General features: G+C 38.8%; 1 protein-coding gene across 1 annotated transcript in view; it reads left to right on the forward strand.

The window, feature by feature from the left end:
• The window catches only part of PARP8 (poly(ADP-ribose) polymerase family member 8), a 201,061-nt gene extending 186,719 nt beyond the window's left edge, over positions 1–14,342 (forward strand). The window contains exon 27 of the mRNA XM_062211830.1: positions 9,111–14,342. Coding sequence (XP_062067814.1) covers positions 9,111–9,213 — 103 coding nt within the window. The 3' untranslated portion in view covers positions 9,214–14,342. The remainder of the gene's footprint in view (positions 1–9,110) is intronic.
• The last annotated feature ends 10,777 nt before the right edge of the window (positions 14,343–25,119 follow it).

Genomic DNA, 25,119 nt, shown 5'->3' on the forward strand with positions numbered 1-25,119 from the left:
GGGGGAGAGAGAGAGAGGGATTTTGATTGATTCAATCCACTGATTCACTCCCGAGGTCTGGGCTGGGCCAAAGCCCACTGAGTTTCAGAGAGTAAAGCAAGTACCCCACTGGAAAGAAGTGGTCGTCAAAGAAGGATGTATTTTTCTCTGAAGGGAGGCGAGATCTTCCACTTTGCGTATGGCCTTGCTAAACATTGAAGGAGTTTGTGGATTCAGAAGGCTTCCATAGCCTAGGCATCTCATGTCAAGAACCTCAAGTGATCGTTGACGTCATACATGAGAGTGTAAATTTTTTGCAAATTGTTGAACACTTCACTTAGTATAGAGTTGGTCTTCTGTGTATAAAGTTAGTTGAAAATTGATCTTAGTAGAGAATATGACTGGGAGAGGGAGGAGCAAGAGGGGTGGGTACTGTGGGAAGAATCACTATATTCCTAAGGTTGTACTTATGAAATGCATGAAGTCTGTATTCCTCAAATAAAGGTTTCTTGGGGGAAAAAAAAGAGGAAGGATTTGTAGGATCAGAACTCTATAATAATCATTAAAGAGATAAATCTTTAATCATGATTTGATGAAAGATAAACAATATTCAATTGGTTTTGTCATCAGAAAAAAACTAATTTTTAAAGTTAGAGGATAGAATAATGCAGGCCCTTCCCGGTGAAGGCATTTCAGTGTGACATTAGAATAAGATCTAAGAGGATCAGAGAACTTTGCTTTATTCCCAGGCTATAATACATCAAATTTCTCTGTTTCCAACCCAAATCTTAACAGTCTTCACCACCTGCTTGCTGCCTGTAAGTAAAGTCCCAGCGCCTGTGAACTGACTTCTAGCCCTGGGCTCTTTCGTCAGTATCACTCCCTTGGGAGGTCAGGGTGATCCAGTCCCAGCCTCGTGACCCACCATTTTCTATTGCCCATCATTTCTCATCTCAAGATGTTATCATTCGTAACCTGAATTGGACACTGTGATTTTCACACACTTAGCTTTTTATGGGTTCTGTCTTTCATTGCAACCCCTCATACCTACCTGTCTAATTCCATTCCTCTTTGAACACATGCCTTCCCTGCGCCCAGAAGCTCCCCTTGACCTCACTGTGCTTCTCCATGGTTACTTGCAATGCCCTGCACCTGTTTTTATCGTTGGGTTGCTCCATGTGTTTGCATGGTCTTCTCCACTGCTCTGTATACTTCTGGCAGTCAGTGACCGTAGGACTTGTTTGGCTTTGTATCCCAAGCACAGTGCTTGGCAGGTGAGTGAGAATGAAGGAAGTGTTCACATTATGAATACTTGATGAGTATTTGTGCTCAGACACATTCTAATACCTTAAAGTCTGCACATAAGAGTGGAGCCCATTGTTGTAATCGCTTCGCTGGTTTCTCAACTTTTCCAATCTATACAGTAGTTTTGTATGTTGAAGAGACTTGAACCTCAGCTGTGGCCTTCGGTTTCGGTTTGCTTGCTCATGATAGTCGTAAGTCCACACATTTATCTTCCCAGTTTTCTGCCATTAACACCTTTATTCCATAAGTATATCATTCTCTGCCCCAGAGTATATATCAGAGTTTGCTAGTGTTCTTCATCACTCTCAACCTATTTTGTGTGATGCGGATTCATTACCAGTATTTTATTAGTGATCCTTCTTGAAGATTCAGAAATTGAAGATAATCAAGAAAAGCTAAAACTGCCCATACTGTCCACATTTGGCATTAATTGTACTTGATCTTTTGGTGTATAGCCTACCTTTTCATGAATATAAAGTTTTAAAGCCATACTATTTATACTGCATTAATTTTCCTGAAGTGGTATTTTGGTGGTTTATTGCCCATTTGGGCTGATAGTTACACACAGTACTCTACAACACAGAGCCCATGCTTTTTAGGGTGGTAATGTAGGATAGAAAAAGACAAGGGAAGGAGACTTGCCTGTTTTGTTTTTTAAGATTTATTTATTTATTTATTTATTTATTTATTTGAAGTCAGAGTCACAGAGACAGAAGGAGAGACAGAAAGATCATCTATCTGCTGCTTCATTCTCCAGATGATCACAATGGCTAGGGTTGGGCCAGGCTGAATTCAGGAGCCACAGGTTTCATCTGGGTCTCCCAAATGGGTGCAGGGCCCAAACACTTGAACCATCTTCTGCTGCTTTCCCCAGGCTATTATCAGGGAGCTGGATCAGAAGTGGAACAGCCAGGACATGAAGTGGTATCCATATGGGATCAGATGATGGCCCCACCCACTCCAACACAATGCTGGCCCCAGCTTAGACCTGTTCTGCCCTACTTCATTTACCAGTACAGTCTACTGTTCAAGTGAAAAATGTGCAGGCTGTTGCTGAAAACAACCTGGAATCCTTTTCCCGATGCTTGTAGCTTTGCTCAGGCAACGCAGATGATTGGCTTTCTCACCAGCAAGGCCTTCAGTTTGTTCTCCAGGGCTAATCCAAACACTTCCCTCACTTCCCAGTCAGAAATGGCATCTGTGTTTGCTCAGGACTTTACTCGTCCTGCCTTTATTCCTCTCAGGCTGCCACATCCTACAGTTATTTGTATGATGCTGTCTTCTCTTTCTGTCTGTGTATGGGATTCTCAAATAATGGCTTGTACCGAACGACTTCATATATATTGAATGAAAGCAATGACAAAACACCAAATGGTCCAAGGTAATGAAGAAATTAGACATGCACCGTGAAGTAGACAGTATACTTACAGCATTGGCTGTCTTATAGGAACTTTGGATAAGAGGTGCATTTCATCAGTTCACGATAAATTTCTCTTCTATATTGCTGGTGATGCCATATTTTGGAGGTTCCAGAATTAGGTGAGACAGAAGCAAATTTACATGTGCCAATGTTAAAACTCTTGTAGAAGATGCTATATCTAGGCCAGCGCCGTAGCTTAACAGGCTAATCCTCCGCCTTGCGGTGCCGGCACACCGGGTTCTAGTCCCGGTTGGGGCACCGGATTCTATCCCGGTTGCCCCTCTTCCAGGCCAGCTCTCTGCTATGGACCGGGAAGGCAGTGGAGGATGGCCCAAGTGCTTGGGCCCTGCACCCGCATGGGAGACCAGGAGAAGCACCTGGCTCCTGGCTTCAGATCGGCGAGATGCGCCAGTCGCAGCGGCCATTGGAGGGTGAACCAACAGCAAAGGAAGACCTTTCTCTCTGTCTCTCTCTCTCACTGTCCACTCTGCCTGTCAAAAAAAAAAAAAAAAGATGGCTATATCTGAGAATAAAGGTTGTCACTGCCTTGAAAATCTTCATCATGAAAATTTCTAACATACCTAAGAGACTTTGAAGTCAGCTGAATTCATTTGTCTTATTTTTTTCTTAAGTATTTTAAAGCAGATTGATTTAGTTTTCACTAAAATCTTAGTCATCTTTTTTACTCCTAGGAATATATTATTTTTGTCTCCTTTTAGATATTTTCACTTTTCCTTTCACTAAAATCCCCAATCAAATGTATCATTATCATCTCCCTGTTGAAATTTTGTTTGTTTTATTTCCTATTTTGTTGTTGCTTTCTGGACATAAATTAACTTTACTGTTACCTTAGCGATCTAGTGTTTGAAATCCTGAGAAGTGGCTGCAAAATAATCTGTATACCCCATTACAAGAAATATTCCAGTGCCATCAGCAACTCATCACTCTGAACCTTGCTAGTAGGGCAAATAGTGGTTTGGTTTTTTCTTTATTATTATACATGCCTCATAGCTAAAAGCACTTGAATTCCTTTGGCCAACTTTGTCCTTCAACCCAGAACTGTTGGGCTTTCTTGTGTGTCATAGACAATGGGAAAATACACATTTTTCTTTAAGAATTTCTGACTTCTGAGTTCTCGGTCTCTGGTACTCACTCTTTCATTCTCACTTCTGCTCTCTCTGCCCACCCTGTGCTTTTTCCGTCTCAAATTACTATAGTTATTTCAACGAATGTGCATCTCTGCTCTGTTAACTTGTAATCTTGTTAAGTGTCGCTGAGCATGTCATGCTTGAGGAGAAGAAACCTTTCCACTTAGTTGAAAGCAGGGGCCAATGTTGTGGCAGAGCAGGATAAGTGGATGCCTGTGATGATGGCATCCTATATGTGCACCGTTAGTGTCCTACCTACGCTACTTCTGATTCACTCCCTAGTAATGTACCTGGGAAAGCAGTGAACAATGGCCCAACTGTTTAGGCCTCAGCCTCTGTGCCCATGTGGGAGACCTGGAAGAAGTTCCTGGTTCCTAGTTTTGGCCCAGTCCAGCCCCAGCCATTGCAGCCATTTGGGGAGTAAACCAGCAGATGGAAGGTCTCTCTATCTCTGTCTCTCCCTCTCTCTTTGGTGACTGTCTTTCAAATAAATAAATCAATCTCTTGGAAAGGAGAGTAGAGGGGAGGGGAGGGGAGGGGAGGGGAGAAGTGTGTTGTGGCTGTGAGAGGATAATATGACATGGTTAGAGAAGAAGTTTGAGTGTGGATTATGGAATAGCTGGTAACATTGAATGTTGTTCAGTAAGTAAGGTAGAGGTCAATTTTTTATTTATTTATTTTTTTGACAGGCAGAGTCAGACAGTGAGAAAGAGAGAGACAGAGAGAAAGGTCTTCCTTTTTCCGTTGGTTCACCCCCCAAGTGGCTGCTACAGCCGGCGCATTGTGGCCAGCGCGCTGTGCTGATCCGAAGCCAGGAGCCAGGTGCTTCCTCCTGGTCTTCCATGTGGGTTCAGGGCCCAAGGACCTGGGCCATCCTCCACTGCACTCCCGGGCCACAGCAGAGAGCTGGACTGGAAGAGGAGCAATCGGGACAGAATCTGGCTCCCCAACCGGGACTAGATCCCGGGGTGCTGGCACCGCAGGCGGAGGATTAGCCTAGTGAGCCACAGCGCTGGCCAGAAGTCATTTTTTAAAATATAACCTTAGCAAGGTCATGAACAGTTCCCATAGCAGGAAAGACAGAGAGAGGAGTTATGTTGTTCCAGTAGTCTAGTTTTTCCAGTAGTGGTAGTTTTTCTCACCACAAAGATGAATGTTTGACATTGTGACTTTGGAAAAAAGATAATACTTTCCAACTGTAGTGACATCAGAATTCCCTATTCTAATGTCATAAAACTGCTAGTTTGGGCAACCTAAATCAATTTCAAAAACCGATAGTTGGGTCTGGTGCTGTGGCGCAGTGGGTTAACGCCCTGGCCTGAAGCACCGGCATCCCACATGGGCGCCTGTTCGAGTCCCGGCTGCTCCTCTTTCAATCCAGCTCTCTGCTATGGCCTGGGATAACAGTAGAAGATGGCCCAAGTCCTTGGACCCCTGCACCCATGTGGGAGACCCGGAGCCTGGCTCCTGGCTTTGGATCGGTACAGCTTCAGCCATTGCAGCCATCTGTGGAGTGAACCAGCGGATGGAAGACCTCTCTCTCTGTCTCTACCTCTCTCTCTAACTCTTTCAAATAAATAAAATAAATCTTTAAAATAAATAAGAAACCAATAGTTTCTGCTCTGGCCTGGGAAAGCAGTGGAAGATGGTCTAAGTTCTTGGGCCCCTGCACCTGTGTGGGAGACCCAGAGGAAGTTCCTGGCTCCTGGCTTTGGATTGGTACAGCACTGGCCTTTATGGCCATCTGCGGAGTGAACCAGCAGATGGAAGACCTCTCTCTCTCTTTATCTCTCTCTCTCCTTCACTCTGTCTCTCTGTAACTCTGCCCTTCAAATAAATAAGTAAATAAATATTTCAAAAACAAACAGAGAATGATGACATACTTGTGTAGTTAGAAGGGGGTATGTTAAAGTAAAATAAGGATAGAGGAAAAAGAAGCCTCCCTAATGTCAGAAATTGAGCTTTTACTATACCATAACTGTCTCAGGGAGATTTATAGTTACAGAAAGATGTAAGGATTGGGGATACTGTTCTAGGAATGTGAGCTTTCATTTTAGCATAGAGTGATAGTTAAAATTTGGGGAGGTTAAGAGAACTGTGTCTCCTATCAGAGTACATGGATTTGATATGCATCTCCAGCTCCTGACTCTAGGTTCCTGTTCATGTAGACCCTGAGGGGCAGCAGTGATGGCTCAAGTGATTGAGAGCTTTATGAGAGACCCAAACTGAGTTCCTGACTCTTGGATTTGGCTCGGCCTAGCCCTAACCATTGCAGGCATTTTAACCAGCAGGGGTGAACCATCAAATGGGAACTCTTTCTACCTTTTTCCCTCTTTATAAAACTTGAGAGAAGCTGAAATAAATGAGAGTACATATCACAAAAAGAGAGAAGAATGAGAAGCGAATCGTGTAAATCCATCATTGAAATAAGACCAAGAAAAAGAGTGCAGTAAAAAATACTAAGAGTTAATTAACAAAGAGCTAACTAGGAAATGAAGAAATAATATGAGACGTCTCTATAAAGCTCATGGAAACTATGTACTATGAAAAACTGCCTGGATTTAAAAAAAAATGCACTAAAATAAACTTACCTTTTAATTTCATTTTTCATAAACCATTTTTTGAAAAGATTTATTTTATTTGTTTGAAAGGCAGAGTTACAGAAACAGAGCAGGAGAGACACAGAGAGAGATCTTTTATCCACTGGTTCACTCCCCAAATGTCCACAACAGCTGGGGTTGGGCCAAGCTGAAGCCCAGAATCTAGGTGCTTCTTTTTTTTTAAGATTTTATTTATTTTATTTGAGAGGTAGAATTTCAGACAGTGAGAGGGAGAGACACAGAGAAAGGTCTTCCATCCGTTGGTTCACTCTCCAAATGGCCTCAATGGCCAGAACTGCGCCAATCTGAAGCCAGGAGCCAGACGCTTCTTCCTGGTCTCCCACGCGGATGCAGGGGCCCAAGGACTTGGGCCATCTTCTACTGCTCTCCCAGGCCATTGCAGAGAGCTGGATTGGAAGTGGAGCAGCCCTGTCTTGAACCGGCACCCATATGGAGTGCCAGTGCCACAGGCGGAGGATTAACCTACTGCACCATGGCGCCGGCCCAAGGTGCTTCTTCTATATCTCCCACATGGATGCAGGGGCCAAAGCACTTGGACTATCCCTCACTGCTTGCCAAGACACATTAGCAGAGAGCTGGATTGGAAATGGAGCTTGAACCAGCCCCTGTATGGGCTGCCGGCCCCGCAGGCAGTGGTTTAACCCATTATGGTACAGTGCCAGTCCTTCCACAAACTTGTAAAAGTACCCTCTATAGCTTTGAGAAAAACAGCAGTCAGTTGTATTATATACTGCAAGCCTAGGAGATAAAGTCTCCTGAATTCATCAACTAGGAAGCTGTGACACCTTTGTCAATATTTTTTTTTCTGTAGAATAGTAGGGTCTGAAAAAATACTGCAGTAGGTTGAGGCTAAGGTGAGAAGTTACAGCATGCTGAAGACAAGTCTTAGTCAAACATCAGGTTTGAATTATGCATGCCTTACCAACATTGTGTAAACCTGTATTTGATGTGATAGGTGTGTTGAATGTACCCAAAAAAAAAATGGAGTTAGATAAAACACAAATTGGGAAATGTGGAATGAAATTACAATGTTAAGAATTATGTCTCAGATTGGAAAGCCATAAAGAGCATCAGCTGCTCTCAGACCTGAACTTCTCACCCCCATCTCCTAGCAGGTGGTTTTGTCTACTTCCTTCTCATTGCCAATCTCCTCTACTTTTCCATGACCTAAAACCCAGAAGAAGCTTAATCTGATTGTCTCAGTCAAACACTTTCATCTCCCTAGGACTGCACCTTCCAGCCAGGTTCCCTCTTCTACCTCTATTTAAAAATAGAGATGGCTTATTAGCTTTTCTGGTGCAGTACCTAGCAAGACATATAGAAGCCAGACTAACATATTTTACGCACTCAATAAGCTATTCCTTTAAACAGTTTGCCACCAATGCCTGATTCGATTTGAACAATTCTAAATCATATTATGTTATGTTAAATATTTCCTGGTTCTTAACAAGGTACTTGCTGTTGAATTGCCTGAGAAAATACATGGAATTGGGCTGTGTATCGCATAGTCTGTTCTTTTGCTTCTAGTAGTGCTTCACCGAGATATGCCAAGTCTATCTAAAATAGCAAACTTTTATGAGGAGAGTTAACCAAATTGATAGGCAACCCTGAGTCTTTTTGTTAGGAGTGTAGACTTGGTACAGATGGAATTATCACTTGGCATTTAAACAGTAGATTATGTAAGGAGCTGAGTTGTCACTACTGTATGTCGTCACTTTCATTTTCCTGTATTGTGCTATTTCAGGCAAGTTTAAATGTGGTGAGGAAAAGACAGTGGTATGCATTAATTTTTGAGACAATGTGCTTACACCCCTGGTTATCTATTTTGAAGTAATTACCACTTCTCTAAAGCTTCTGTCTTGAAGCCATTTTTATAAAGTAAAATTAATTCATCGCCTATTCCACTCTGAATATTATCGTGAAAGTTTGAAAAATTCATCCTTGCAAAATTCTTACTGCCGAATATATTTAGTTGAGGAAATGAATTATCTAAAATGTAATTATTTCTTTCTAAAGAACTTAGTAATTGCTGTCCTTTATTATTATATTTTTATTTCTACTGCACAGCTAAATTCTGCAGGCTTGCATTCTTTTGTGATGTAGGAACATAAATGAGAATGCATTATAGTCAAACTCAGTAGAGCAGGGAACCTGTGATAAAAAAAAAAATGCAACACTGATTTTAACTGAGTAATAGTTAGAAGATGAACATGGCAGTGAGGCAATGGTAAAGAATGAAGTGTCACCAAGCAGAAAAGAAAGAAATGATTGAAGTAGGAGAGTGCAGTTGAGAAGTCCAGAAGCTACGGAAGTTCCTTCACAATATGCTTCGTAACTACTGCTGTGGGTAGTGCTTGCAAGGCCAAAGACACAGGTGCTTCCTTTAACTCAGGCAATGCTTTATGTAAGCGGAGATAAATACTTTAAGATAGAGGGAAGGGGGGGATTAAGATATGACGCAGAATGACAGGCTGGTCTTCATTTAGTAATGAGGTACGTTATTAAATGCCACTGAAAAGTAACTTTCTCCTTTGCTTTGAATTCCCTGGACTGTGTTTTTGGTATCAAATAGTTATTTCTCACCCATTTTCAATGCAGTCATCATTTTGAATTATGTTTCTGTGTTTTGTATTTTAGCTATGAAGACGGCCAAGTGGGAGATGCAAATATTAACACACAAGAAGGAGGCATTCATAAAGAGATCCTCCGAGTAATTGGTAATCAAACTGCTACTGGTTAAAGGACCACCATTTAATTAACATGATTTGAAAGCCTTCCTCGGGTTCAAAGCTGGATTTTGAACTGAAGAAGATGATAAAATAATTTATTGTTATTATAAACAAAATTAACCCTTTGAATACTGATTTTTTTTCTTAGTATTTCTAAGTATCTCATTAAATACCCAAAATGGTTTAAAGTTTATCAATTGTAGGGTTATGGAATCTAGTAATAAAATTACAACAGCACTTAAACTAAAGTTTGGGTTGCTACACAATAAACAGATTGAAAAAACAGTTTTGTGCTGATATTTTTATATTAAATTCTATAATTGGCCATTTGGTATTATAAACTGACATTTTAGGGTACCAATATAGAATTGAGAAAATTTTATAATAGTGTTTGCATCTTACCAGTGACTTGTGATTGGATGTGTGCACATTCTGCTGCACTATAGAATTAGTGGTATGAACCTGTCAATGTTTGGGGAGGGATGTTCCCTATTCTCCTATTTTTCCATATACAAAAACCATTAGGTTTTAGAAGTAGTGCTTTCTCCAAAAGGATGTAACACACTCCAGAATGTGTGAGTGCACATAAATGTATGTATATTCACACATAGGGATTTTGACAACAGAGATAGCACAACTTTGCCATTCTGTCATCATGCAGTGGAAAGAAGATAATGTCCAGTAAGCAGCACATCTGGACATTAACCAAGATATGAGACAAATTTACCACCATTCATTCACTGAAGATAATTGCAGAGAATTTTTCTGTTTCTTTAAAGAAATGTCCCATTGGTTAATAGGTAACCCTTTCAAAATGTTACCTAGAAGTCATAATTTGGGGAACATTGGTGCCCCTGTAGACTGAACGTATATTAAAGTGATCATATGTTTAAGAGAAAACCCTTAAGAACTGAAACAAACAATATATATTTTTGATTTCCTGCAGTGGAACATTTAAAATTGTTTATACGACACCAGCATTTTTATATTTATTTATCTAATACCTCTGCTTATTTTTTTTCATATTGAGAAAGAGGACAAACTTTGAAGCTTCTTTATATTAAAATAATTTTTAACCTAAGTTTATAGAGAACAGTAAGACTAGCTCTGAGCATGTCTCATCAAAGTCATTTCAATTTCTTTGAGTCCTAGAGTTCTTACTCATTTTAAGTTTTAATTGACAGTGTTTGTTTTCCTACATGATGTCTTTGGAATAAGACCATTTATGAAATCAGTTTAATTAAAGAGTCTGCCACTCTATTCAGACTCTGAATTGAGGCTCATATCTGATTTTAATTTATATAGGAAGAAGAAGTAAAAATGTGTAGTCATTTACAAGTATAATGTGATAACTTCAGTGTTCATTCCCTTTGTCTGGCATGAAAGGGGAGAAAAAGGTCATACTCATTGTTAAGGGTTGCAGCTTAGGAAGTATTTACCAATGGTTTGTTTTTCTTACATTGTAAATAATTGATATGCTACTTATCTCTGCAAAAATGGGCTTGGAGTGGTTGGGATATTATTCATTTTGATAGTATCTATTTAAAACATTGATCTATTCTGACTTGTGCCTCTGAACTCAGGGCCAGATTGAGGGATAATATTAACATGGTACAGACAATTTAATGTTGTATGACCAGTTATTTGAAGAGTTGGTGTAGGACAAGAGAACCACTTCCTTCTTCCTGCTAAGACTCCCCACATGTCCAAAATGATTTTACCCATGTTGTAAAGTCGTTTTTAAGCAACAGTTATTTTTCACATTAATTCTTTGGCACATCCAGTACATGACATAAACTTGAAGTCCAGGATTTGGGAGTGAGAGTACTGAGAACCCTACCTATTTGGCCACTGGGACCACTGAGACACCTCTGAAAACTCCGGAGAGCCTCCAAGCATGCTTTAAAAGCTGCTGTCCAAATCCTTTGTGGTTGTATTTAACAGTTCCTTGATCTATAAGGAATATAGTATCAGAATCTGAAATAGAAGAGTAACTTAATAGGACTTGACAGAGACAGTTTACACGAGGAAAACTGACATAATAAAAAATGGTGCCAACTGGAAAGAATAAGAATAAAATGCCTCGTAGACAATAAAAGTAGATTCATCTATCCAAGGATCTTTGGATAGATGATCTTTCCATGCCTACTAAATATTAACAGAAAGAATATGATGTCATAAATGCCACTGATAAATGACTACCATGCTTCCAAAATCCACACAGGTCTTTAAAATTTAAAAGCATACACTATTTTAATCTTGCCTTGATTCAGTCAGCCCATTAAAAATTTTGATAATTATTTACTTGATGATTCCAAACATTTGATATTGTATTGTATTTCATTTGAAATCTGTCCATTGATGCTTTGTAATATTTATGTTAATAATGTAGCCATTGCTACTAGATATTAACCCACTGAGCAAAGTCACTTATTTTCAATGTTGAAGTAGGGGAAGAAGAACCTTAATTTATTAGTTCTTCTTGTTCCTCCTGTGTTAATGGTTTTGTAAGCATTTCACTGCAAATGATTTGTCTGTTTTCATTGAACAACAAAAAATAAAAAAAAATTTTGAGAAAAAATATTAATACACAAAAAATATTAATACACAAATATCTAATGTTGTAGAGGCCTTTTATTGCCTGAGGTTTAATTATGTTGGAATAAATTTTATTTTATTGTTTAATAAATCTCACTCAAATTTTGGAATTAAAGGTGATTTTCCAATTTAAAATTTAATCTTAAAAGTGTAACATCCTTACAGCTCTTTCAGATGCTGTGTAGTATAAGAAACCCACCCAAACTATTGTTAATACTCTAAATGTTTTTCACTGAAGAAATTAAGAATTTGGAGATTAAATTCCTCAGTTTTCCCCCCCTTAATATGTAAGTCTGCTCATATATAAGTTAATATCACTGAAGGAAATTAAGCAGCTCTTTATATGGTAAAAATGTATGGAAAACCACAACTTATTTTAGGGCATGATGTTTCAGGAAGCTGTAAGGAAAAACTCAGTATCCTTGTTAAAGAGTCTTGATAACTTCATTGGAAAGTAATTTAATATTTCTTAAAGGGCCATTCAACCTTAGGCAGTACCCTATAAGTAAATGTAAATTCCATGGTGGTGTTTGAAGTGCATTTTACAAGCATTATGTTGTTCTAGTGTCCTGCTGAATTCTTCATTCTAATACTACCTCAAGACAAATTCTGGACTGTTAAGGTAGATTGGGTTTCCAGTGTAAGGAATAAATAAAAGTGTACAAATAGAAGTCATCAAGTAATTCAACAGTTAAAAACATGTTGGACATAAATACTGTCAGTTGCTCCTTTACAATACTTTAACGTGGATATTTCAGACACTAGTGATAAATGACATAGTTAAAACACAATGAGTTACTTGAAAAGCTTTCAAGTTGAAAATTTAGCTTGTTCATTTTAAGATTAGTTTTCTAAATAGGCCAATTTTATGTCCATTCACAAGTTAAAACTTCCCACTCTAAAGCATTAAATATTAAGAAACCCAATTGCTCTCCCAGAATGGCAGCCTGAATATTCAAGTGTTTTGTTGGCATTTTAAATGCCTGCTGCATTTTTGTTGGATTATATATAGTTTTGATGTATATTATTACCCAGTAAATTTTTCCTGGGGATTTTGTACACACTATGAAACATTAGGAGAAACTTTTGTAGGTTAAAAGTATTTCAAGTAGTTTTTAGACAAAACATATCCATGAGTGTGAAAAGCTGTGTTGAAGAATAGATTACATTACACATTTACCAGCAAGTCAGTAAAAAATAGTGCTTATTTACATAGTCAACATAATTTAATGTTCTAAAAATAATTTCCTCAATCTGCCCAATATTTAATGTATCATTTGAGATTTTAAAAAATGCAGCCACTCCTTTATGTAAACATTGAGATATGCCTATGTTTCTTTAACTATATAGCCTTCTTTACAAGAAATTTCTTGACTTTTGTGCACAAAATAGTCTTGCAACCTGCTATGTAGCCTTTGGTGCCTTAGAGTTATTATAAATATTTAACAATATGTACATAATGTAAATACTGCCAAGAGAGATCACTAAGGCCAAATATTTTCTCTACTCACTTTTTATCGCACTTGCTTTCTATTGCTACTTAAGCCTCTTTTATCCAGCTTTGTAATAGTTCTACCATTGTAGCCAATGTAAATGTTTACTTTCAATAAATCTGAATTTGTTCAACAAGTACGGTATATGTGGGCACTATTTTGAAAACTTGATTAGGCTTTAGATACCCTTTTTGATGAATCTTGCTTCTGGGGGCTACATATTGAAGGTTATTACCAAACTAAAAATGATATTGCTTCTTTCCACTAAAAAATACTTTTAAACTAAAAGGGGAAAAAGGAAACAGCTTTTGCCAATATTCTCCATATAGTTGCAATCGAATTAATTGGTTGCATGAGTGCCATTTTATTTCAAATTCTGCCAAGAAGTTTAGGATTGAAATAACTGACTTTGTATAGTTTGTACCTATGCTCTATTTATAACACATGGGCATAATATCAAAAGGAGCATTTCAAATGAACCATCCTGAATTTTCTAAGTATTTCTGACTTGATTAGTAAGTGGAAAAGAATTTTTAAAATACATATCATTAACTAAACAGAACATTATTAAGTATGGTTCACTATTAATAGTAAATATTTATGAAGACCTAAGTTTATATTCTCATAATGAATTTTTTTACTCCTGGCAACTGTATAGCTGAGAGACTGGAGAAAGCAGACTTCAGTTTATTAGAGCTGATTTCAGTAACTAGAAACACATAGGTGTCCAGTATGTTTGTTTACACAGTAGGTCTGAACAGTATTAGACTTTTTGTTGCCCCAAAGGAACCTTCAGTCTAAGTGTGAAATCTTTAGTCTAATTGTGAAAAGAAAGCAAACAGTTGGAAATAAGGCCGAGGATGCTGAATGGAAAAGACGAATCCAGGCAACACTTGGGGAAAGAACAAATCATCTACATCACTGCAATGGCAGGAAGATCTGTGGCATTAGCAGAACTCTCAGTATCCAGTAGACTGTCGAACTTATGAGGACTTTAAAACAACAACAAAAAGAAAATTGTCGTGTCTATGGAAATCAACTTAAAGATGCAAAGAAATTGAATAAACTTTTTTAAAAAAAGCCTTTCTGTTGTTTCTGCACTCATTGAAATGAAAAATGCCCTCCCAATGATATTCTGAGCCCTGAAATTAGTCCTAATGAGTAGTGTGTTCTTAATTTCCAGTTACATATTCAGAAGACACTATTCACAATTCTAACATGAAATGCAATAACCTCTACATCTTATACTGTCCATCAAGATGCATAATAGATTCTTAAGCATTTCTAAGTGTTTGAAATCAAAATACTTTTGATATATTATAGATAATTTTTGTATTAGAAATCACTGATTTTTTGTTCAAATTTTTGATGATGTCTTTTCTAGTTCATGATTCAATCTCACTGACTTACCTCTGACACTGACCGGCCTTATCCCTCATAAAATTTAGTTGACCTTTTCCAGCTCCATCACCCTTTTAATAATCACTGGTTAGTTTGATAAAATCAAGTATATTTTTAAATAGTTACACAGGCTGCTTTATAGGATGCTGGAGTTAAATAAGACTGACAATTTATGGAATATTTATTTGGCCTCTATTTCTGTTCCCACCTTCCAGGTCTCTCTTTTTCATTATTTCAAAAAGCAATGACTTACAACTTATATCTAAGAAGACAGACATTTTCAAAATTGCTAGGTACATATATTTGTAGTTTAAAACTCATTTATTCTTGAATTTCAGATTCAGAGAAATTTTTCTTTAGATGGCATTTATTTTACATAGTAGTCTATAATATAGAAAATTTTTATCAGTTGTCTTGCATTTCTTTCAAAATAAATCTATGAAATATATTAGGTGTCATATGTCCTATAGATGAGAAATTAAATAGCTGGCTCAAGACATCGCCATCTGCCAAGTCTGTCATGGCTGCAAGTCTCATCTCTAAAGTCCTTCTGATAAACAAGGGTTTTTATTGCTAATATCCCAGGTCAAGAAGAGAACAAAGACACAGTAGAGAGAAGAGTCATGAGGAGCTGGATCTGACTGTCTTGGAGAGCACTATCAGAGAAACCTGAAATACTGTTGCATAGGCTGTGATTTTATTCTACAGAGCTTGGAAGGAAAGATTTGTGCATTTGATGTAATTGGCCATGGAAAAATTATTGTCAGCTCTTGGGTGAGTGACACCATGAAAGTGGGATTTGGAAACATGCTGGCAACTGCATGCAGAGAGACAGGTGGGAGACAAGAAGAAATGTTAAAAAATCTGTTGTAGTTGTGGCAGGAATGAAGATCTGAAGAAGAGGAACTGAGAAAAGAACAGATATAAGAGACAATGAGGAAGAGTTGGGGAAAAGCAGTAAGTTAGGAAGCAAGACTCTTGATTAATAGGGTAAGGAATAACATTATTGAGTATAATTTTCCACTTGACCTTCTGTTAGCAATAATTAAGATTTTCCTATGCTATTTACTATTCAGGAAGATCAGACTGAAGACACATGACCTGGCAATCCTGTCTCTGTTAAATCTGAGTACATTTTTAGCCAGTGATAGGGACATAGAAGGAATACTCTGAATTTCATGGGAATTTGTTTGAGAATGAATGTCTCCTCCTCTTTTAAAATCAAGCTTACCAAAAGCAATTCTGTACATCTTATATCTGTTTAAAATGATCTATCATTGTCAGGATATACCAGATTTTCAAATTGTGTGTGTGTGTGTGTGTACCATGTAGTTTAAACTGAGGGACTCACCTTCAGGGGTGGTAGGGTCTTCACTGTTTGCACTTCATCTGGGAGACACAATCCTTTGTGAGTGGCTTCAACTCTCACCTGTAGTCCCTGTGACTACTAACTCTGCAGCTGTTTTCCCCATTTCTCCCCTGAGCTTCAAAATCATATCAAATACCACCAAACTTCTTTTAAATTTTTTTAATTTATTTATTTGAAAGGCAGAGTTACAGAGAGGCAGAGAGAGAGAGAGGTCTTCCATCTGCTGCTTCACTCCACAGATGGCCACAATAGCTGGACCTGGCCAACCTGAAGCCAGGATCCAGGAGCTTCCTCCAGGTCTACAATGTGGGTGCAAGGGCCCAAGCACTTGAGCCATCTTCTACTGCTTTTCAGGCCATATCAGAGTTAATACCACCAAACTTAATCTGAATATGTGAATGGTCACACAGTATCCATCTGTTTCCCCAAGTCAGAAGGCAAGTCATCCCACTCCTTCTTCCTCTCCCTCAATCCACCATGCAATCCTTCTTCATATCTCCTGTGTGTCTTCAGTGTGTTCAGTGATTATGATCACTTGTGACTTCCTGTAAGTTTTATGTTATATCATATCCCCCAAGCAGCACTCCTTGACTGAGCCCCATGCCATCCGCCAGAAACCAATTCATCTAGCACAGGCAAATACAGAATTAATGATTGGTAAAATACCAAATACCACTTATGGTAGTGAAGAGACATTACCTAGAATCTCATATTATTCAGATGCAGCTACAAAAGGGTTAACTCAGCATACACAGTGCCTCCCTCCAGTACTGTGGTCCTGCTAAATAAATTACTATATATTTTTTAAAAATTTTAATTTATTTAAGAAGTATAGTTAGAGACAGAGGAAGAGGTCTTCCATCCATTGGTCCACTCCCCAGATGTCCACTATGGCTGGAGTTGGGCCGATTCAAAGCCAGGAGCCGGGAGCTTCTTCTGGGTCCCCCATGTGGTGCAGGAGCCCAAGGACTTGGGCCATCTTCTACTGCTTTCTCAGGCCATCAGTAGAGAGCTAGATTGGAAGAGGACCAGCCAGGATATAAACTGGCGCCCATATAGGATTCTGGTACTGCAGGTGGAGGCTTAACCCACTGCACCACAATGCTGGCCCTCCAGCTATTATATATTTTTGTTCCATCCCTTCCCTGATCTGCCACCCTTTCATAATGCTGAAGCTAAAGAGGTCTTTCTAAAATGTAAATCTGATTTTGTAATGTCTTTGCTTAAAATTCTTCAGTGTATCCTGGTGTCTCATTCAATAAAAACTTTTCACCAAGCTTCTCACACAGGGTTTTCATGGTCTGAACCTTTTCTCTCTTCAGTCTTGTGTTTCACCACTGTGATCCATAAACTCAGCCCTGGAATCACACTGAGTTACTAGCAGTTTTCAGCACAGTCCATTGTTTCTTGCCTCCTCTCACATGTCTTTTCTGTCTACCCCGCTCTTCATCTTCAACTTCTAATTCTCTTGGCTCCTCAATCTATTTTCACTTCTTCCAAAACCTTCCTTGTATTCCCAGTCTATACTAGACAGTCTGTCTAAATATTCTCAGAGTATCTGACAGTACCTCATCTATCTCTCTAGCAAACAGTGTTGAAAAGGTTTATTGATCTGTGTGCTTCTTTCCCCCAGCTACTCCTACTTCCCCCAGACACAGATTATTTCTAATACTTAATAAATGTTTGCAATGTAGGAGACACACACATACCAATGCACAACATTATAAATATCTCATAAATATGACCTTCAAATCAATGTCACTAAAATTGAAAATCTTTAAGATATGTCTTCTACTTAGCACATACTGTGTTCATAAATCTAAGTAAATATCTATCAAGGGGGCAAATGTAACAAGCCAAAACCTTTGTCACCACCACCACCATCATCCCAAGTTATAGCTCCATCTCTGTGGGAAAAGATAAGGATGGCTAGATGCTGCTAATGTCTACTCTCTCTCACTTTCAAAGTATATACTTCCATATTTACTTTAGGTAAAGCAGTACCTGGATAAGAAGGTCATTTTGAGGACCCACAAAAAATAAAATCAGTACTTTCAAATTTATAATTTAATGCCAGTAATTTGCATAGCCAAAGGACCATTGCTTTGCTAAATAATTACTTTAAATAATGAGCTTCCCTAGCACATTTAAGAGTTCATTTACAGATCATTAAATACTTGACACACAAGAAAGAGCTGCTTTAAGCTATAGTACAAATATTACCAATAAAAATAAATCAGTGACGGAATTAAGCACGTCTATAAATATATGTCAATGGGAAAATAAGGCTCCTTGCAAAGGAGTTGCATTCTTCTAACATAGTATAAATCGTAACAAACCTGAATTTTATTGCACATACCACTCGATGACATCTAACTTAATTTTTGCAGCTGTGTAATGGGGAACATTTCTATTCTTTATGCATTTCCTGGTTGACTTTAAGGATACATATTTCATAATAGTTGTGGGCTTACAGCATAGTCCATTTTCTGGTTCTAATATACAGCAGCCCTGAAGTGGTATAGCTTTCTGCAGTTCGTTATTTGGGATCTCTCCTTGAGTTGCAGCCTGTTGCACATCTACCCATAATTCAAGGTCAAGTTCATGTACCCTCAAGTATATGAATACTTCCTGGATCATTCAGCCATAAAAAATGTCTCTCTGCTCCAAATTCCTGCAACACTTTGCAGTTCTCTTGGAGCACAGACTTAGAGTTGACACTATGTCTATATCTCTTTGTTAAAACAAAAATGCCTTCCTGAGCAGTGTATTCTGCCGCCATCAATAACCTCTCTGTAATATTATACTTGATATCATAAATTTAATGTGTTAAGTATTCAGTGTCTAATTTTAAAAAACTTTGTAATTAAATACCGTATTAGATTTCTGTTAGTATTATTAAAGAAAGTGACTGCATTAGTCCTGCCACTTTGAATTGAAGAAGACCACAGTCTCTCTATCTCTTCAATACTTTCACCACTTCCACCCAGGATAATTTGAGGCGAGCAACAAAGCAGAGTTACCATTGAGCTCCCTACTGCAAAAATGAATAATGGGTTCAAAACTTTGCATCATCTCTGTGGGAGTTTTCTTAATTTGTCAGGCATGAAAGAAAACTGTACATTGAACATGAATATTAAACATTGAATATTGACATTCAGAAAGCATCTGACAAATACAGTTATTTTAATATGCAGAATTTTAAAAATATATAAGCAAACAAATTTCATAAGCATACTGATTTTGCGATTACTGCCTGATGTCTGTTTATAGGATCAGATTGCTATTTCAGCTTGAATAATTCTGAGAATGAGGGTTTAGAAGAGTGCCCCAGCATATTTTCCCATCCCATCAAAATAGCAGCACTGATTTCTTACTGGTCACCATGTTTTTGTTCAAGGCATCACCATTCCTAAAGTCACCAGGCTGAATACCATTTCTCTTGCCCACTGTGTTAACTCAGTCACCAAGAACTGTCAAGACTTTGTCCAAAATTATCTGTGATTCATCTGATCTACCACAGAATGGTCAGCTCTAATCATTTTCAGTTATCCATCACAACACCCTTTTAATCCATGAGATATACCAGATTCTGAAAGTGTTCTCTAGAAGCTAATCTATTTGAAAGACTTATTTGTTTTATTTGAAAGACAAAATTACAAAGAGGAAGAGACAAAGAGGAAACACATCAATTTACTATTTCACTCCCCAAATGGTCATAACAGCCAGGTTTGGACCAAGCCAAATCCAGGAGCCAGGAACTCCATCCAAGTCTCCTGTTGGGTTGCAGGAGTCCAGGCACTTAGGCCATCTTCAACTGCTTCCCAAGGCATATTAGCAGGAGCTGGATCAGAAGTGGAGCAGTCAGGTCTTGAACCAGTGTTCATATGGGATGCCAGTATTGCAGGCCAGCCCCTAAAAGTTCATCTTTCACCTTCAAGATGTGGCTCTTGCCTTAAAAGATTCTACAGTTCACAAGACATACATACAAGAGGCAGTTGCAGTTTAGTATATTATATGATATCTGGGAGTTTGTGGGAGGAAATCTATCACTCAGCCTTGAAGACCATGTAAAGTATAACCCTTATGACAAGGTCTTGTGGTTTCCTTTAATATACGGGCCTACTATGTATCAGAGCATAGCATTTAAGCCCTCGATAAAAATCTAAGCAGTTCTCAATCTTTATGAAAAAAATGCATTCCTTTCATTTTCAGCCAAATCAGGGTCCCCATTTATTCCTAAATCTATCAAACCTTTAGATCTCTTAATTCTATACCTTTCCTCCTTTTGTTTCCCCTTGATTCAAATCATTCAACCCATTCCCACTGTCACATATGCTGGTTTTCTTTCCTTGAAATCTAAAAGCAAGTCCTACCGTCTCTCTGAAGCCCTCAGACAGATGCAATCTTTTTCTTCTGCGCAATCTGATAGCCATTAATGAACATTTCTTGGAAGACTCATTGCATTCTGCCCTAGGTAACAATAGCACCGGCCTTGTCTTGTTTCTTACGCTGGACTGGAAGGGAGACAAGGTTAAAAGCAACAACCAGCACATGAGGAAGCACAAGGAGGCCTCTTAGTTAATCTGAGAGCCCCATGACACCAAGGAGAATACTATTTATTAGAAATATTTATTTCTCAGACCCCTACCTAGAAGCCCCATATGAACCTTGACTGTCCCATACTTACTTCTCATGTAACTGTTTATAAATAATACCTAGCTTTTGTTTTTTTTAGAAAACTTTAATAAATATAAATTTCAAAAGTACAACTTTTGGATTGTAGAATCAACCCTTAAAGCATTCGGATATGGCTAAAAAGCCCATGAGAGTATCTCAGACATGGAAAGCCAAGACACTGTGGCAAAAAATGATCTAAATGAAAGATCTCTGTGAGTGAGATCCCAGTGGAAAGAAGGGGCCATCAAAGAAGGAGGTACCTTTCTCTGAAGGGAGGAGAGAATTCCCACTTTAATTATGGCCTTGTCTAAATAAGGTTGGAGTTTATGAACTCAAGAGGCTTCCATAGCCTTGCCAACCCATGACAACAGCCTCGGGTGATTACTGACATCATAAATAAAAGTGTCAATTGTTAAATCAACAATAAGAGTCACTGTCCATATCTGCAGGCCCACACTATACTCCACCTCCTTCATGAACTCATCTCAGATCACCCTCTACATTGTTCAGAGGTGTATTATGAGAGTTTTTTTTCCTACTTAATATTTTGTAAGTGATTGAGTGAAAAGAAATATCATTTATCCTATAGATTTATGCAAAATTCAACATACACCAAGTATTCAATAAATAATTATTGAATAGGCAAACTCACTTGACCAGTTAGTTGAGTGTTAAGAGAATAAGGAAATAACGTTTGAGGAAGACTGGACATGTAGCCAAATTTTACCTGTATTCATTTAATTTAGTCACTCCTACTTCTCTGCAAGTGTGCAACTGTTAGCAAGTAGAGGGTTCTGTTCATTTTATTCCATTTAGGAAACATACTTGCCTTGTCCTTGACTCATTCTCTATTTACTTTGAATTTACCTTTCTTATCTGCTTATTTTCATTGTCTTCTCCATTCTCTACTCTTAAATTCCAATTACCCTGAAATACAAACTCAGGATGGACAGTGAGAGAATGAGGGGACAGCCGAGAGGCCAAAAGGCTGTGTGTAGTGCCAATTTTCCCCCAATGAAGTTAGGTTCTCTTTACTAGGATAGGGTCATCAACTAAAGGTATTTCACTGTATCTGAAAATGGCTTTCTGTATTTATTTATTTATTTGTTTGTTTATTTGAAAGAGTCACAGATAGAGGAATTCACAGAGACAAAGATAGATCTTCCATCTGCTGGTGCACTCTCCAGATGGCTGCCATGGCCAGAACTGGGAGCCAGGAGCTTCATCTGGGCCAGGGACCCAGGCACTTTGGCCATCTTCCTGCTTTTCTCAGCTGTTAGCTGGGAGCTGGATCAGAAATGGAATAGCTGGGACATGAACTAGCACCCACATGAGATGCTGGTATTGCAAATGAGAGCTTTAGTATGTCCCTGAATATAGCTTTTTTTTAAAGATTTATTTATTTATTTGAAAGGCAGAGTTACAGAGAGGTAGAGGCAGAGGCAGAGAAAGAGAAAGAGAGATCTTCCATCCTGGATGCTGGTTCACTCCCCAAATGGCTGCAACAGCCAGAGCTGGGCCGATCCAGGAGCCAGGAGCCTCTTCCAGGTCTCCCACGTGGGTGCAGGGGCCCAAGGACTTGGGCCATCTTCTACTACTTTCCCAGGCCATAGCTGACAGCTGGATTGGAAGCAGAGCAGCTGGGATATGAAGTGATGCCCATATGGGATACCAGCACTGCAAGTGGCAGCTTTACCTACTATACTACAGTGCCAGCCCCTGAATAAAGCTTTAAAAAGGAGAGATTGGGCATTTGAACTAGTGATTAAGATACCTGCTCCCCATGTGAAAGGGCCTGGATTTGAGACCAGCCCTCCAGCTTTTGACTCCAGTTTCCTGCTAATGCAGTCCCTGGGAGGCAGTGATGATGGCTCAAATAATCAGTTCTCTATCACCCATGTATAAGACCTGGATTGGGTTCCTGGCTCCTATCTTTGACACTCTTCTCCTCTGGTCAGTTGTTGTAGACCAATGAATAGAAGATCTCTCTCTCTCTCTTGCTCTCTCTCCCTCTTCCCTTCCCCTCTCCCTTCCTCCCTCACCCTCTCTAAAAATATTAAAAATTAAAATAGATACATATGTATGTATTATGGCCTAGATAAATACGTGGTGGATATAAAAGTGATGATGCCTCAATCCTTAATCTTTAGTGGTGTGTAGTCTCCGCAATGCTTATTAATAAAAATGATGATGATGATAATGATGATGTACATGATACAAGGCATTGTTCTCACTATTCCATATGCTTTACATTTTTAATACTTAAAATAACCCTAGAGGTTGATACCTCTATTCTCCTCATTTGATGTATTAGAAGATAAAGACAGAAAGGCATAGGGATTTGCCCAAGGTCACACATTCAGTGAATGGTGGAACCAGCCCCAGCCAACTCAAGCTCATGCTCTTCACTGCTCTGTGATTTCATCTCCCTCACCCTCTGCTCATCACAGTTCCAGCACTGAGTCATGATGTCAAAACATTTTCTGAAATGAATCACTTTGTATGCAGCATTCATGAAAGCTCCTCATCTGTGCTTTTGGAACTAATTTTGGCATTAATTATGGCCCAGGAAAAGACCTTGGTCATTTCTTATAGGAAGCAGAGGAACAGCTGGTAATAGAAATGCTACTCACAACCCTTAGACAGTTTTTCCAATGAATTCAGCAGAATCTTGGAAATGCCTGCTCCAGGACAGCTTGAGATCAGTTTCAATGCCTATCCCATGCCCATGCTGCAGAAGGTAAGTCCTTTTCTCTGCTCAAAGAACTTTGAGTGCAGCACCTGCAGAAAACACTGTTGGGAGAGGCTATGTTCAGGAAAATACGACAGAATGAAAACTAGAACTTGTCATGACAATTCACATTACTTGGAATACAGTAAAATTAGTATACCTCAGGGCTATGAAGCCTGGGAGTAATAGCAGATTTCTGAAGTCTAAAGCAAAACACCACAGAATATGCAATGTTTACATAGAACTCAGATACCTAAGAGTGAAGCAGTAGCTGTACTATGTTTATCTGTTATCAAACACCAAAGTGTTTTCTCTTGAAGCAGTATGTCAATGTTTTTTTTTTAAAGATTTATTTATTTGCTTTAAAGTCAGAGTTACATACACACACAAACAGAGAGCGAGAGAGAGCGAGAGAGAGCGAGAGAGAGAGAGAGAGAGAGAATATCTTCCATCTGTTGGTTCACTTCTCAGATGACCACAACATCCAGGGCTGGGCCATGCTGAAACCAGGAGCCAGGACTTCATCCAAGTCTCCTACATGGGTGGCAAGGGCCCAAACACTTGGGCCCCCTTACATTGCTCTTCCCAGGTCACCATCATGGAGTTGGATTGGAAGTGGAGCAGCCAAGACAGGAATGGCACACACATGGGGAGCCAGCATCACAGGCGGTGTTATCCTCCATGCCACAATGCCAGCCCCAGTATGTCAGAGTTGTAGAGGGAACTATTAGATCATAAAGATTATTTTGTATGCTTTGTTCATTTCATTAGTTGAAGCAATCAGAATGTATTTACTAGTAAAGCAATCAGAACATATGTACAATTGCCATATATATAAGGAGTTAGAAATACAGAGTTGAAAAAGAATGAAATGTTCGTACTATTTATGAGGGCAGAGGAATTTTTTCTAACTTACTCACCATTGTTCATTCTTGAGTGTTTTTGCCTTCAGACTCATTCTGTAGTCCTCTGCTGGCTGTTCTATACTGCTGGGGAAGCTGAACCTACAGATTGCATTTCTCATGCTTCTTTATTTACTGGCCTCCTAAAGGAGATCGAAGAGCAAGAGGTAGAAGCCAGGGCATTTCTACCTCAATTTGTTCTTCCAGTGGTGTCACCAGCTAAAGCTCTTTCTCTTCACTGACTATAGCCAGTTGTTGGGGGGAGTTCACCATGGCTGCAGTCCTGGAAGTGTTTTCCCAACCCTGGGTTCTTGTACCAACAACACTTTCAGCTTTTCCTGTCTTGGAATTATAGTGGCTTCTTGATATTATTTACTTTTGAGCTGCTTCCCCATGCTCTCTATGAGTTCTAAACTGTTCCATCATTTGAATTTTCAGTCTTGTATTATATTCTCTCTATTGTAAATGTTAAAATGTATTTTATTTTAGATCCTGTTTCCCTAGGACACAAGACCATATATTTGTGGACCTACCACATATCTGAATAAATGAGTTGGTGGCTGGACAGAAGTGTATGAATAATTATAATATATACAAGCTCACTAGGATTGATAAAAATGAATAGGCACTACAGGAACACAGGAGAGTTTTGAGAGTTTATGGATATTTGAGTTTTGAAGGAGAAATTTTCAAGTTCACCATAAGTAATGTGCTGTGCAAGTACCAGAAACCACATGAATAGA

The sequence above is a fragment of the Lepus europaeus genome, chromosome 15 (genome assembly GCF_033115175.1).
Source record: "Lepus europaeus isolate LE1 chromosome 15, mLepTim1.pri, whole genome shotgun sequence".
Taxonomy (NCBI): Eukaryota; Metazoa; Chordata; class Mammalia; order Lagomorpha; family Leporidae; genus Lepus; species Lepus europaeus.